The following is a 15,479-nucleotide window of genomic DNA, read 5'->3' as shown; positions in this document are numbered from 1 at the left end:
TTGGAACTCAACTCACCCATTGATGTCATTTTTTTCTCAGTCTCTTTCTTATTGCTTAATCATGAACTCTGACCTAGGCTGAGGAAAGTGAGGCCTGCAGAGCTTCAGATGTTCTGGGTTCTTGTGGGACCTCCTGGATGAGTCATCATGGTGCTCTAAAAAAGCAGCTAAAAAAGCTTTACAGCAACATTTAATTCAAGGCGTTCTAACATTAAGTATAGCATACAATAAACCATTATAGAGAGTATTTGGCCTTTTCTTTTAGTGTGCAGAAGGTGTGTGTGTGTGTGGGGGGTGGAGGGGGGGTGGGGGGGGGGGGGGGAGGGAGGGGGGTGTTGGCACATTCTTTATTAAAAAATTAAGCCAGGTCTTCATAAAAAATATATTTCTCATAGTTTCTACTGAGGATTGATCTATGTGGGACATCCCATCGCCCTTTTATATCACTTTTTCATTGCAACTGTTGTAGATTGCAATGAAATGTGTCTCCATTTAGCCCATACCTAAGGGAGCAGTGGGCTGCCACTGTGAGGTACATCTAGGGCTCAGGGTTTTGCTCAAGGACCCAGAGTGGCAGGATTCCACAGACTGACATCTGCTTTGAAGCCTTCGTTGTCTAGTTTTAAATAGACATATTTAGAATCGGGCTTTCTCACTGTCGAGCAGAGCCATCGGAGTAGAAAATCCAGAACAGTTACAGTTCCTCAGGCTGTGGTTAAACACTGACTGTTACCTTCCACAAGACATGGTGAAGGTCTGTGCTGTGTTTCTTGTGTTTTAGACCTCCACACTATTGGTAGATGAAGTTAAATGTAACATATTGGTGCACCAGGGTTCCCCCTTCTGGTTCACCTTTGCAACTGCTGATGAAATCTGAGTCCAAACTGAGGGTGCGTCTCTCTTCTGTTTTATCTGTGTTATTTAGTGCCATTAAAGCTCCATAGAGATGCAGTGATGTGTGAAAAGGTGCTACTGCCCCCTTTTCTAAGTTTGCTCTGCAGTTATCGAAGATCCCGTTTTTTAATCCCAAATAAATGTGAATCACAGCACAGATCAGATCTAAATCTGATGGGCAGCTGTAATGCGCTACATGTCAGCTTCTTCTGCTGTCCTCCAGCTTCTGTTGTTCTCTTTGCTCTCTGCTTAGCTCTTCTTGTGGACATTATGCAGCTCTATGCAGTTCATCTGCAGTGTCAGACACATGTGCCATTGCCAATTGTATGTGTTTTTAAGGGAGCAGCATTAAGGATTTTGCTGGTCCTGGTCTTGAACTATCTGCTTCAACCGAGCCTGTTTTACTGATGCTTCTAGTGGTGGCTGGAACCGACCATTTTACCAATTTCAAACTCTGGATTAGTATGAACAAAAGAACAAGAAGTATGGAAAATGTTTGTATTACTTTATTGTTCTCAGTGGGTTTTTTTTAGATAACAAAAGCCCAAATCCTGAGATCTTGAGAAATCCTGAGATCTTGAGAAGATAAATTTGCTCAAAGGTGGTTGGATAATTGAATCCAAACCAGATAGAAGCTGAGATTGTGTTTTCTGGAGATCCAAAAGACTTTTTGGGATAACAGCATGATTATATAGTAAAATTGAGGAGTTTTACTTGGTGCTACAGCATATTTAATTTTCAGTTTCAACATCATGCTTCTCTGTTCCAGAGATTGGAGATCCGTATTTACATATGAAACCAGTATTACTTACATATCTTCTTTAGAATGCCAAAACACACAATCCCACCCAATAGTTTACACAACCCTTCTCTGTTTTCCACTCTTTTTACGTTGCAGACTTACTATAAATCCCATTAAGGTACTGGTTTATTCAAAAGAGAAATTGACACAAACAACTCCATAGCTATAAAGCAATGTTTTCAGATTTAAAAAAAATAAATGTTTAAAAATGTTGATGTTACAATAATAAAGGGTAAACAGATTTACATTCATGGTTTAATATTTTTTTGTCGTGCCCTTGGCTGCACTTACAGCCCTCAGTCTTCTTTTCTCTCTCTTTAAGCTTGGCACACCTGTTTTTGGGCATCTTCTCCCATTCCTCAGCCGCAGTCAGGTAAATGGGTTCTGATGGTAGACAGCCAAATTTAGGGCTATCCAGAGATGTTCAACTGGATTTTAGTCCAGGCTCATGTTGGGTCACTTAAGGACATTCGCTGATTGCTCCTGAAGCCACTCCTTTGTTATCTTGGCAGTTTGCTGCGAGTCACTGTTGTCGTGACAGATGAATAATTTCAGTCTGAGGTCCAGAGAAGCCTGGCATGGGTTTTATTGAAGAATCTCTCTATATTTGGTTGCTGTCATCTTAGCTTTTAAGAAGACTGGCAGACCTGCTGCTGTCACAAAACGCCCCCACAGCATCCTGCTGCCATCACCATGCTTCAGGACGTTGGGGCTCAAAACATTTTAGTTACATCTGATGATAGAATTTACTTTCTCCTGGTCTAACCATCTCTAAGGCGTATTTCTGCAAGTTTCAAGTCAGCTGCCATTGTTCATATGGCCCCTCTGCCACATAGGCCTGATGAATTGAGTGCATTAGCTATGGTTGACCTTTTCAATGGTTCTTCTGTCTCCACAAAAAAACACAGCAAGGCAAGGCAAGTTTATTTATATAGTGCTTTTCAGTAACAAGACGATTCGAAGTGCTGTACATCTCCACCTATTTGTCGTTAGGTTCTTAAGGTGGAGGTCACTCCACCCCCATCCTGCAGCTGCGGGTGGAGTGACCTCCACCTTAAGGAAGATCAGTAGCAACAAGACTGCAGGTCCAGACGTGGTGTCAGGTTGGATGCTAAAACCGTGTGCTGAGCAGCTAGCAGGGGTCTTTCTAGACATCTTCAACCTCTCCCTGCAGCTCTCCATGGTCCTGACTGCCTGAAATCCTTCCTCATTATGCCTGTTCTAACGAAAACAACCATCCCCTGCTTAAATTACTGCCATCCTGTTGCACTGACTCCTGTCATCATGAAGTACTTTGAGAGGATCCTGCTGAAATACATCAAGGATGCCATCCCTGCTGGACAGCCTGCAGCTCGCCTACAGGGAGGATTGTTCTAAAAAGGACGCTGTATCGTTAGCACTTCACTCAGCTCTGGCTTATCTGGCATCCCAACACCTATGCTAGGATGCTCTTTTAAGACTTCAGCTCAGTATTCAACACTGTGCCCCCAGACATGCCGGCTCTGAAGTTCCACAACTTGGGATGATCCTGTTAAAAAACATTTACAGAGCTACAATAGAAAGCATTTTGTGTCAAAGAGAGGAAGGATTTAGTATGAGGGGTGAGGACAGCACATGGGATTGTGGGATGCCATCTACAGGACTTAGACACAGGGTGTGTCCAAATTGAGGGGTCCCGGCCCACACAAATCGGGTCCCACGTCGGCGGCGAAAAGACAAAGACAGTAAGAGATCGCTGTGAATCTGGACAGTCTAGTCTTCACCTGCTCACCCTGCCCTTACCTCAGTGTGACGTCTGCTGCCTAGCAACAGAGAGATTAAGCACAGCGGTGAAGCCAAACTATCGGAGCCCAAAGGCTGATCTTGCTGTCTCCACTAAATACCTACATTGGTTTTATTTTCCCCTTTACATATCCTGATGTTTTGTTTAAAGTGTTCTTGTTTTGTTATTTAATTTTACTGTCATTCATCAATCAGCTATTTGTAGTTCAAAGTAATTTGTGTTCATAGATATAAAAATATACCACCAAAGAAATGAATCACAAATACCATTTGTTTAATAGTAATATGGTTAACAACTTAGACCCTAATCCTAATTTCTGCAAAAATAATACAGTAACCAAGCATTAACATTTGATATCATCTGATTGAATTACTCCAGCTTTTAACCCATTGCAGAGAGCCAGCAAAGGGGTGGCTGTGCTGCACAAGTCCAAAAAAGGGACAGACATATTGCCACAGATCCCACCCAACCCGACAATGTACTGTTTCTCTCCCTCCCATCAGGTAGACGATTCAGGTATATTTAATCAAAAACAAAGAGACTTAAAAACAGCTTCTCCACAAAGCTGTGAGGGCTATCACTCCTGCTGGAATTCAACAGACCATCAGCCCAGTTCATAATCTGTTACATGTTACAAACACACTACTGGTTACACAGGTTTCTGACCTGATGTAAATCAAATCATTTATACTGTCTCACACTTGCAAATGTATATTGGCACACTTAATTATTTCAAGGACTGTCTGGTTAGACATCTATGCAAAATTGCACAATTCTGTAACTAAATTTATTGCACAGTATTGTAGACTGCTGTCTGACTAGCTGCTAAGGACTATATGCGTGCTTACGCCCCTCAGGGACTGATGTGGTTGACCAGTGCAATCAACTTGTTTACATAAGAAATGGAAATAGAAAGATCATGTCTTTTTGTGTCTGCGTGTTATGTATATTCATGTGTTGTTGATTATTTCACCTTTAACATGTTCTACATTGACCACATGATTGTTTTTGTAGCCACCAGCCAACTTCTGGTCTAATGCTAGCTAGATATGTTTCATTGTTTTTGGAAGGACTTTTAATTTTGTCAAAACTGTTGGTTTCCTGCCACGGATCAGTTTTTGGAGCATTTTAGGAACTCCCATTTTATTGCAAGCTTCAACCATCTGACCTAAACCTCAGTTCGCTTCTGGTGTGAATGCAAGACAGCCTCGATCCGACCCAACTACAGGAAACATACGTCTCTTTGGACTTAACGAGCCACTGAAGAAGTGAATGTAGTACCTGTTACTTAGCAACAGTGCTGCTAGCGTGCTGTGGGAGGACGCATTCTGTAACACAGTTCCAAAACTAGAAATACAATGTCTGGAAACCTGCGTTAAATATGCTGCTCTTGACATTGATTATCAGCTGCAATAACACGCAGGTTTTCCAGAATGGTTCCATTTCCGGGTATGTGCTACATCCCACCCTGGTTATTTTTGTCCAATGGGAACAGCGATCGTCTCATGCGTGGCTCTGTTACAAGTTCTAGTTCCCTTGCAAAAAGTACAATGTAAAACCAAACAGCACCAAAAAAACAAAATAACAATAATAAAAATAAAGTCAGCTTTTGGTCCAGACCAAACAAGTGGACCAAGGGATTTTTTTTAGTTTCTTGGATAGCCCTGACCTAAACCTCACTTAACATTTTTTTCCCACTCAAAACTAACTTGAAAGCCAGTTCTTTGCCAGAATTGAAATAGAGTCTTACCATTATAGCCTAGAGGAATGTCAAATATCCAGCCAGATTTATTTGTTATTAGCTCTAAAAAAGAATGTGTTTGTGGTGTAGCTAAGCAACATTTTGTTCTAATATTTATAACAAAATCTGAATAAACTAAAGGTGTCCATCCAGTTTATTTTGGAATCATAACCAAAACAACAAACGGAATCATTAATGAACATGATATTCATGGTGACAGAGAGTGGATGTAGACCTCTGATCTGCAACAAGGCAGGTCTTCACTTGGTACTGTTACAAGACTCCAGCATTTCAGAGCATTTTTTTCCATTTAATGAGGTGAATTCATCAAATCAGCTGTTGTGCCTGAAACCTGAGATGTAAACATAAGTCTGGAGCATCTCTCTCTAGAAAAGGGGCGGGTCAACGCATGTCTTTTCAAGATCAGATCTAAACAGGCAAATGAATAAACCGTCTAAATTCTTTCTCTGTGCATCTTCCTCTCTCTCTCTCTCTGCCTGTCTCAGCTGTTACCCCTCCTCTCTCCCCGTCAGTGGCGTCCCCCCCTCCACGACGCCTCTCTCTTAAGAGGTTTTCTCTGTTCTCTCGTTTCCCAGGTAAACATTTGCATGGGACGGAGGAGGGATAGGTTTGGGGGGGTTCTTTATGAACACGATTTTTCTTCACAATTTCCTTTGATATTGTTTTTCAGATCATCTTTAGAGTCCTCATCCAGCTAGTTTCACACAGATACAAAACCATTTTAAAATTTGACCTCTTTCAGAGCAAAAGCAAAGACAAAAAAAATCTAAATGTTTACAGTCTGGTATAAAAAAAAATTCTCAGCATCTCTACGGGAGCTTTACCTCCAATAAAATAACTCGATTCAATCAAAACAGTCACACAAGATAGATGTCAGTGTTGTTGTTAAAATTAATCCATGCCCCTGAAAAGCAGTTTGTCATGTCAGTTATTGTTTCTAAAATGTGTTTTTGGTTGCTCTTTCTTATTAAACAATGCTTTTTTTCATTTAATGACTGGAGATTAGAAAAATGTTTCTAAAACAGTCACAGTTAAGACGGCCCTTTAAGATGAGTTAGCAAAACCTGAGAAAACTGACAGCCAACTGATACTTTTGATATTTCTGGTTCTCTCCAAAATCAAAGTCAGTTTGTTTGAAAATGAACTCAGTGTCTTGAAATTTCAAAACTGTGAAAACTGAGAACCTTCACCTGTTAAACTATTTATGCTCACTGACAAAAATGGTTTAGCGCCTAGGAGCACTAGATCTAATTTGGACATAATTCAGTCATAGGGCGACAGGCAGTTGTCTCCAACTGCACTGTGTTTTTGGAGAAATTGCTGGAATAATTTTAATTATAGAATATTTTGTCTAATTGTCTAATGTTATAGATGAGTACATTTACAGCCACTGTTTAAAATCAGTTAGCTGTTTGCTGCACTCATAACTGTTTTTAAACACATTTTTGTAACCAAAACTGGCGAGTTTAAATGACCTGCAAATGAAAAAAGACTTTTGCACTTAAAATAGGAGCAACTCATCTCGGGCTGGACGACATAGAATAAAAGCATATTGATAAAATAGAAATCATATTGATTGATATCAATAATTATAAAAAAATTCAAAACGTATATTTTAAGTGCAGCCCTGGCCATTTTTTGTTGTTGCTTAATGGCCTATTTTTAAATAAAGAACTCTGAATTCAAACACAGCCCTTTGTTTAACCAACTTTTTACCAAAACTGTAAGGCTTTAAAAAAGAAAAAAAAAGAACACATGCTCTCTTTTTTTCTCTTTTTTATATTGAACCATACGTCTATTGATCAATATATATTGTTATTGAATTATTGTCAAGCCCTAAACTCATCTCCATCATCTTATTTCAAGTGCAGCATATCTAACTATCTTATTGTAGTGGTCAAAATACTTGTTCCATTGGCAATTACCTGCTCAAATCAAGGACAAATACGCTCATTAAAAAAAAAAATTGTTTTAGTTCCCTTTGAAGTATAGGTGTATTTCAGCTCGGTGTCATTTTAGGACACTAAAGCAAAATGTGGCCCCTAAAGTTAGAAGACGGAGCAGTAAGCAAGCTTATTGCTCAGAGTATTATTGCTTCTTGTTGCTCATTTCTTTATAGAGAAACACTATAACAGAAACAGTCTGGTAATGCTAATATTTGCAGCTTAGGGGGACTGGACTATTGGCTCAGTTATCTAGCCTGCCGTCTGCTGCTTAACAGTCTCTTAGCACGTTAACGACATGTACGTTTTAAAATCATTGCATTAATTACAGTGTGATGTGACTTTCCAAACTGTCGGCTTTTCTGTCTTGTAAACAGGAAGTAACGGTAATGGTCTGAAACAGGAGAGGGAGGGATATCGCACAGTTGGACGAGAGTTTGCTCACTCAAACCACATGAGCCGTATGACAGCATTTCTAGAGTTCTCATACTTTAACTTTTAAAAACTGTGATAGGCTTTGATACCAGTAACTGATCTGGGCCTACTCGTAAACATGGCATCGTCTCTAGGCGATTTTCAAAAGGTTATGTAAATGGTAACAAAAAGATGGAACTTGAAGTCACAACTTTATGCTAGCACTAAAGTCCTGTTTTTCTATACAGATGAAAATGAAAAACAATACAAAAAATAAATAAGTAAAAAATGGAAACAATTCTAAAATGTTTTGTGAGCTTCACATGTTTTTGTCGGTGAGTATATTTTCAGTTGATCATAGCCGTCACGTTTAGTGAAGACAGGTGAATAGGTGCTGAGTTGCCGGTCAAAACCTGCTTCTGGTTGAGTTTTAAAGGACGACTTGCTGGATGGGACTCTAGATGACGTGCCCTCTAATTTCCAACCCTAAAAAAAAGATCCCAACGTTTTGTTTAATCACTGATCCCCGGTCAGATGTTTTTCATCACTCCTTCCCAACAGAAGGAGGTGGTGAATCTGACTGCAAAGCTCTGGTTAACTGAATAGTTTCACGCTTTAACAAAGTTGCTTATTTGCCCTCTTTTCCTGACACATTTACTGATATAAGATATGCTTTTTGAGAAACTCCATAAGCTGTCATATATATTCATAAATGAGAATATTTTTCAGACTAAAGCATTTGCTGCATTAGGGTACGTAACACTTTCCTGATGAGGAACCACCGTCACTCTCCTCTGAAGTGTGAAGTAACCAAAGCTGCTGGGTCCTTTCTTCTGGCAGTCGGTCCATTGGCATGACTGTTTTGGTGCTTGTGATCTTTGCCATGCAGTGTTGAACAAGCAAAATGTATTAAATGACATGTATTAAAAGCAGAGTCCTGGCTCTGTTCATCCCCAGATCTTGAGAACCATCAGCTATAAAGCTTAAAGAGAGGTTTTGTCTCTGGTGTCTCACTGGGTATATGGAACATTTTAAGTTTTAGCGAGACCTGAAGAGTAAACAGCGCATACTGCAACCATGTCTCTAGAATTGGATTAGTTACATGCCAGAGGAAGGCAGCTTTGATTGCTTCGGCCTGTAAAGAGCCAAAGTTCTTTTTTCTTGTTTTTAACATTGGATTTATTGACCAGATGCAAAGCTGTCTCGGTCTGGTGCTTAATTTCAATAGCACCAGACTGAGACATAGTGCATGTGTAATCTCATTTTTAATATTTGGCCCATTATTTGACAGTCCCTGCCTGGTTCACGGACACAGTTCCTGACAAAAGTATTCATATCCAGTGAGCCTGTTTCCATTTTGTCACATTATAACCTCAAACGCGAGTGTGCCTATCGAGACTTTGTATAGACCAATACAAAGTAGTGCAAAACTTTCAAGTGGGAAGAAAAGGATAGATGGCCTTCAAACATTTTTACTAACAAAACTCACTAAGATGTGGATTTTCATTAGAAACCAGCATTTCTCCCCTGATCCACCGCAGGACAAGGCTTTGCATTTGCATTTGTTGTAAATGCATAGTTGCATTTACAACTATGCACTGCTTTGTGTTGGTTTATCAAACAAAACTCCAGTAAAGTACATTACATTCAATACAAATACATCCGTGGTTGCGAAAAGGTTAAAGGGTATGAATACTTTTGCAGGGCTCTGTCCACCCTTGTAAGGACACCCATCAAACTTTTGTAAAGATTTTATTATATCTTTTAATGGGACAACACCAAAGATTTGACGCTTGAGACAATGTAAAGTAGTCAGCACGCAACTTGCATAACTGACTGCAAACCTCTTTAAATAACTCAACGCACAGCCATTAATGTCTAAACTACTGGCAACAAAAGTAAGTACACCACTAGATGTAGAAATCGCCATTTGTTGGTAAATCCTAACACCTCTAAGTGGAGTCAGAGCTGATGTTTTCACTGGTTTACAGCCTTTTTGGTTTGGGCTAAGATGAGGTTATTGTCAGCGTATAGCAGCATATTTTCTTATTAAGGTGAACTATTCCTTTAACCCCCGAAGTTTCCCTGAACCTCCCGACGTAATCTTCCCGCTCTCAAACTCAGCTCTAATCATTACATTTCCTCCTTGACCATTGAAACCAGAACACAGCCCCTCCATCACTTGGACCATGAACTGTGAAACCAGCCAATGAGAGAGGTCCTGCTGCGGCCATGCGATGTTCTGTCTGTGCACCTTTTCTCATCGCATGGCTTGTTTGTTGCACTGTCTGCAAAAACAAACACAGTCTCATTAGTGTGCTACACTTTTCCCTGTTTCTTTTTATGCATCCATTCACATTGTGTTTTCAGTAGGCAGTCTCCTGTCTTTGATCCTTTCAGCTTCTTATTTTTTTTTTGCCGCACTGCTGCTCACCTTTCCTTTCTGTCCATCTCCAGAGTTTCGTTCTCCGTCACACGCGGGCAACCTGAACCGCTCGGCCTCTCTGAGCTGCACCGAGCGTGCTCAGGAGAGCGGCTCTATCAGCGGAAGCAACACTCAGATCCCGGGAACCCCGTTCCAGTACATCCCAGACTTCAGCGTTCGAGCTCTAGCAGATCTTCAGTTTGTCAAGGTAACTCAGGTTCCCTAATGGACAGCCTACTGCTGCGATACTTCAGACGTGGCATGTTATATATTATGGAAATGTGCAGGCGAAACATAAAGGGGTGCAATAAAACAAAAACAAACAAACAAATAAGCTTGTATATATTGTTTTCCAAAAGAAGCAATGTTCCATAAAATAATCATAGAAATAATGCATTAATTAGCAGATTACTGTGCTATCCAAACTAGCTTATCACTATGTGAAAGTACAACAATCCCAGAAAGCAACAAATCATGCTCAGGCCTAAAAATATTTAGGATAAGATGAAAAATAAAGTTGAAAGCCTCATTGGGCCCTGGCAAGTTCACTGTTCATGATTCAGCAACAGGAACGAAAGGCTGGGCAAGAATGGCCTCTGATGATTGGTCCCAAGGTCAGAATGCAGTTTGTATGCTGCAGACTTTCTGCCCAGGTCCCCCCTCCAAATATGTCCATCTGGTTAAATAAAGGAAAAAAGGTGTTTCCAGACCAGTCATTCTACTGAAAAAGCATACTGTTACTTCCCGGAATCCCTGAAATCTGACCTGGATAAAGGTGATGGAGCAGGCACCTCTTTAGAGATCTGTATAAAGGTTTTGACACGGCAAATCATGCAGTACTTATGTTTTAAATTGACCCAATATAAACTGTATGCAGATCATATTAGCTGGCTAAAATCAAACCTAGATGGACGCCCTTGATGTGTCCACTCAAAGGAAGTGGTGTCATAACTGGAGCAGTGCACTGTGGGGATACCACAAGGATCAGTACTGGGGCCGCCATTATTTAGTTTATATGTCAATGACCTCCCAGCTATGGGTCGTGATATTGATATCCAAATGTATTCTGATGTCACAGTCATCTACACACATGGGAAGGATCCATAACACGTGGCGGCTACATTATCACTGGCAATGGATTGAATTGCAAAATGGTTGACTGGTTCCCGTTCACCTTTAAATGCTGGGAGAACTACAAGAAATGTATTTTCTCAGAATTTACCAGTGTATCTGTTACGGGTGCAAATGTTACAACCATGATGAGAATAAATGTTTGGGAATAGATTTAGATTCTGCACTCATCTGTGATAAAAACAACTTTTAAACTGGTTCACAATGTTGTAAAATGAAATATGTCTAACTTTACATGAATGAGAAATGCTGGTGACTAGCCTGAGACAGGTGTTAAACCTTACAACATCTGGGATCCTGGGCAGGAAACCCCACTTATATATCATCAGCTTCACTGCTGGGACTCTTAATACAGAAAGCCAGTATTCAAGAGCAACAGAGAAAACTATAATGTGTTAGAGGAGGCGCAGGGTCAGAAGCCCCCTCAGTAGTATGGCACCTCCACCACTCAGAGTTTCCTAAACGGACATCTCACATCTTTTTTTGACCAAGTTTCAAACTTTGATTGTGTAACATTGTCAAAAACTCAAATAAGACAGTAGAACATGTAACTTTATCCTACCACAAGGACAGAAACAGTTCCCCCAGAACGGCTGTTTTCAGAGGCATCCAGGCATCTTTTAACCGTAACTAATCTCCTCCCAGTAGTTTAAATATGAGACAACAAGGGAAAAGTGACCCATTAATGCTACTTTTCCACTCTTGGAAAAGAGGAGCATCAGGCAGAGGCCTCCCCAACTTGTGCAGTTCAAATGTGCAGTCAGCACTTATTAAGCTTAATGTAGTCTACTTTAGACTGCAGCAGTTCCCTGTGGGTCCAGCTGTTATTGAATGATATATAGCCATTGTATTTTAGCGGTATAGGAACAGACACTAATTACTACTTCAACGTGTTAATCAGTTACATTATTTTGTACCTGAACAAACAAAGAGAAAAGGTAACTGCATATACTGTCACATAGAAGGTTAAATATGGCGATTAACTCGTGGAAGAGCAGAAGCTCGGTGAAAACTGTTGCTTAGTGTTCTGCTGTCCTCCTCAGGTCACCCGTGCTCAATACCAGAATGCTCTCCTGGCGTCCAGGTTGGACAGCACGCCGCAGTCTCCGGAGGGCAGCCACGCTCGCTTGGATGTATCCATCTCTTTGCCCCCCTTGACGCCACCTGAGACGAAAACCCCGCTGGCTCTCGCCACGCCTCCTGTGAAGCACTCATCGTCCCACACTCAGCCCACGCCCCAGAGCGCTCGCGCCACCTTCACCATCGGCTCCGCCGGCCGCAGGCCGAGCCAAGCTTTGCCCCAGGCCACGCCCCCTCCCAGCAACCACACCCCTCTCTCCCAAACCCCTCCCTCCTCTGTAGGCAAAGTGCCATGTGCTCTGAATCCTGCTGTGGGTTCATCCCTTTCCTCCAAAGCCCAGCGCTCCCCACCCTCTGATGGCTCGGACAGCGGTCCCGGGGAGACCACCACTCTGCTCAGTGAGCAGCCGAACTGCGTGGGCCCCCGCCGGCCCAGTTACACCCAGCCATCCCAACATGTTCACACTATCAGTCACGCTCACACTGAGAGCACCATCTAACTCTGGTCCTTCTGGAGAGCTATCTGTTCAGTCCCTTGCACTACTGTTGGCTGTTTCTGTCCTAAACGGCATTCTTTGGAGGGGGCACAACAAATGGGTCAGCACATCTCTATCCTCTGTCATCTCTTCTTGCATGTTCCCATCCCAACACTGACAAAAGACCAAGGACACAGTACAGCGTGGGAACAGGAACCAGCAGGGAGCACGGGGAGATGCGTTAGAGGATGCATTTCTGAACCAAAAATAATCTACGTTTGTATTTAGTTTTATCTGCACAGCTGATGGTATGTCTGCCTATGCCTGGGTACACTGGAGGTAAATGGAAGAGAGATTTAGCTGCTCATTTTTGTAGGTTGCACACTAGTTGATGTTGAAATGAAAGGAGGAGACTGTTTTATGCTGCCCCCATAGCAAAAATCCTCACCTCCATCAATACTCCGCTGTTTAGTGTGAACCATGTTAGCTTTCTACAAGTATCACCATCACCTCCTTACAGTCCTTGATGACCCATAGTTTTTCTTCAGTTTATACATAGAAACGCAGCACCGTCATGCTGAATGTTTAAAGTGACAGAGATGCTTTCTACAAAGCTTATGCGTCAGCAACTGCAGGGCTGCAGCCTTTGTGGGGGTTGTCTTTATCCACTAGGGGGCAGAGCATGACTTCATGAAGTGTGGTCCAAAATGCCACAATTCAATACATGTGATTAAATAGACATGTATATGTGATCATCTAAATTCTGAAGTTCATACATTAAAAAGTAATTACTATATTTTTAAATACATAGTTAAATGTGAAAGAGCTGGTTAAAAATGTGTTTAACATATTTTAAAAAGTATATATATATATATATATATATATATATATATATATATATATATATATATATATATATATATATTTCTGTATGGAAGTTATTTAGTTATATTACAGTCCCTTGTGTTGCAGCACATAAATCATTTATTTTATCTGTCAACTAGAGGCATTAAATTCATGGGAAGGGGGCGAACACTGCTTTAAAGAAGCCTGTTGTTGCTGAGTGGATTGAAAGAATAACCAGACATTGGGGTCTATTTGAAGAGCAACTGGGGGGGGGGGGGGGTTAAACATTTAATCAGCAACTTTAGCATAACAAAAGAAATGTTTTGCTAAAATAATTGCCTGGTATCTTAACACTCAACAGATTCAAAATGTAGTTGTTTTTTAAAATAAATGATTCATAGATCAATATAGCAATAGCTGTATTTATTACAATTTAATTGTAATGGTCACATATATATATATGTGTTAAAACAAGTTATTTATTTATTGAATTGTGTTACTTTGGGCAGCTTGTTTTTCCCTACAATAATAGCTTTAATTATATATATATAAATATTTTTTTTTTCAAATATGTCTAATGAGATTATTTTTCCCACTATAGCTTTAATTATATATATAAATATATATTTTTTTCAAATATGTCTAATGAGATTAGAACTCCATTATTACCTCCACTATACCACTATACTTTGGTTGCATATATATATATATATATATATATATATATATATATATATATATATATATATATATATATGTGTGTGTGTGTCTTTAATCCCCTTTGCACATGAGACGTTTGTTTTATCTTTTTTCATCCGTGCAGACTGGCCTTTTAGCTGTCCACAGGGAGAATCCTTGGCTGCTGTGTCCCTGTTGGAGTCCTTTTCCGTTAGATTGCACCTATTTAGATAATTTTTTCCTTTGTTCCAAAGATTGAAGCTTCCAAGGTTAAAGGGTTAACAGTGGTGGTTTACTTTACAATATGCATGATTCCAGGTAGGTCTCGTCTCATAGCTTGTCTGTTTTGACTGGATTTTGTGGTTTGAATCTGATATTTTGTTTTAAGTCTCAAAAGGAGTTGCAAAAACAAACGTCTGTGTCAGCTCAACTACCAGCAAAGTGACCAGATACACTGTACCTGTCGGCTCCTGCACATTGGGTTTTTTTTTGGGGGGGGCAACACACCACCAAGGCTGCATGTTTGAACCCATAGAAAGTCAGATAAATGACACACCTCCTGAACATTCAAACTATTGCTTTTATTAAATCTGTTAAAGCATCCAGATAAACTAAAACATTCAGCAAGAGGCTTTTAACTTGAAAAAGACTATATAATAGCAAACAAATTCACATTTTGACTCTATTTTTTGAGCTTTACTGAACATATGAATTATATATATTAATACAATGTTTTAAAAATTATGCATTTGTGTAAAAAATATGCAGCATTAAAATCTATATTTCATGGTCAAGGGGATTATTAAAATCCATCTCAGTAGTAAAAATATATACAATGCCAGCCACATTCATTGTTAACCCCGGTAAAGATGTGTAAAAACCTTCCACTACTGGAGTGTGATCTCACCCAGAAAAATACAGCCGTTAATCCATCTGGAAATTGCACAGGAGTGCAGTTGTTAGCATCGTTGTCCTGCAGCCATAAATTCCCCGGGTCAAAATTCTAGCTGGGCCTTTTCTGCATGATTCTCCCCATGCAGACAGAATTTACTAAACTCTTCTGGGACTTTAACTGGAACCATTTTCCCCCTGGGAACCTTTTAGAGGGTATGGCTGCATGGACTCTTTATAATACCAGGATGATTTTGATTAAAATCCCGTAATCTCTAAAGGTTAATGTGAAAATGCAGGATAATGATCCAAAAAATGTATGGCTAAATTATCGCAGTAATGGTCCACCAGAAA

General features: G+C 40.3%; 1 protein-coding gene across 2 annotated transcripts in view; it reads left to right on the top strand.

Annotated features, from left to right (window-relative positions):
• The window catches only part of LOC105915611 (metal transporter CNNM4), a 42,249-nt gene extending 28,707 nt beyond the window's left edge, over nucleotides 1-13,542 (top strand). Inside the window, exons 6-8 of one of the 2 annotated variants that reach the window (XM_021309101.2) lie at nucleotides 5,727-5,816; nucleotides 10,056-10,231; nucleotides 12,198-13,542. In XM_021309101.2, the coding sequence (XP_021164776.2) occupies nucleotides 5,727-5,816; nucleotides 10,056-10,231; nucleotides 12,198-12,734 (803 nt within the window). In that variant the 3' untranslated portion in view covers nucleotides 12,735-13,542. The remainder of the gene's footprint in view (nucleotides 1-5,726; nucleotides 5,817-10,055; nucleotides 10,232-12,197) is intronic. The other variant, XM_021309102.2, reaches the window with a different exon arrangement.
• Nucleotides 13,543-15,479: the final 1,937 nt, after the last annotated feature.

The sequence above is a fragment of the Fundulus heteroclitus genome, chromosome 8, assembly GCF_011125445.2.
Source record: "Fundulus heteroclitus isolate FHET01 chromosome 8, MU-UCD_Fhet_4.1, whole genome shotgun sequence".
Lineage (NCBI taxonomy): Eukaryota > Metazoa > Chordata > Actinopteri > Cyprinodontiformes > Fundulidae > Fundulus > Fundulus heteroclitus.
This window is presented reverse-complemented; position numbering and strand designations above follow the sequence as displayed.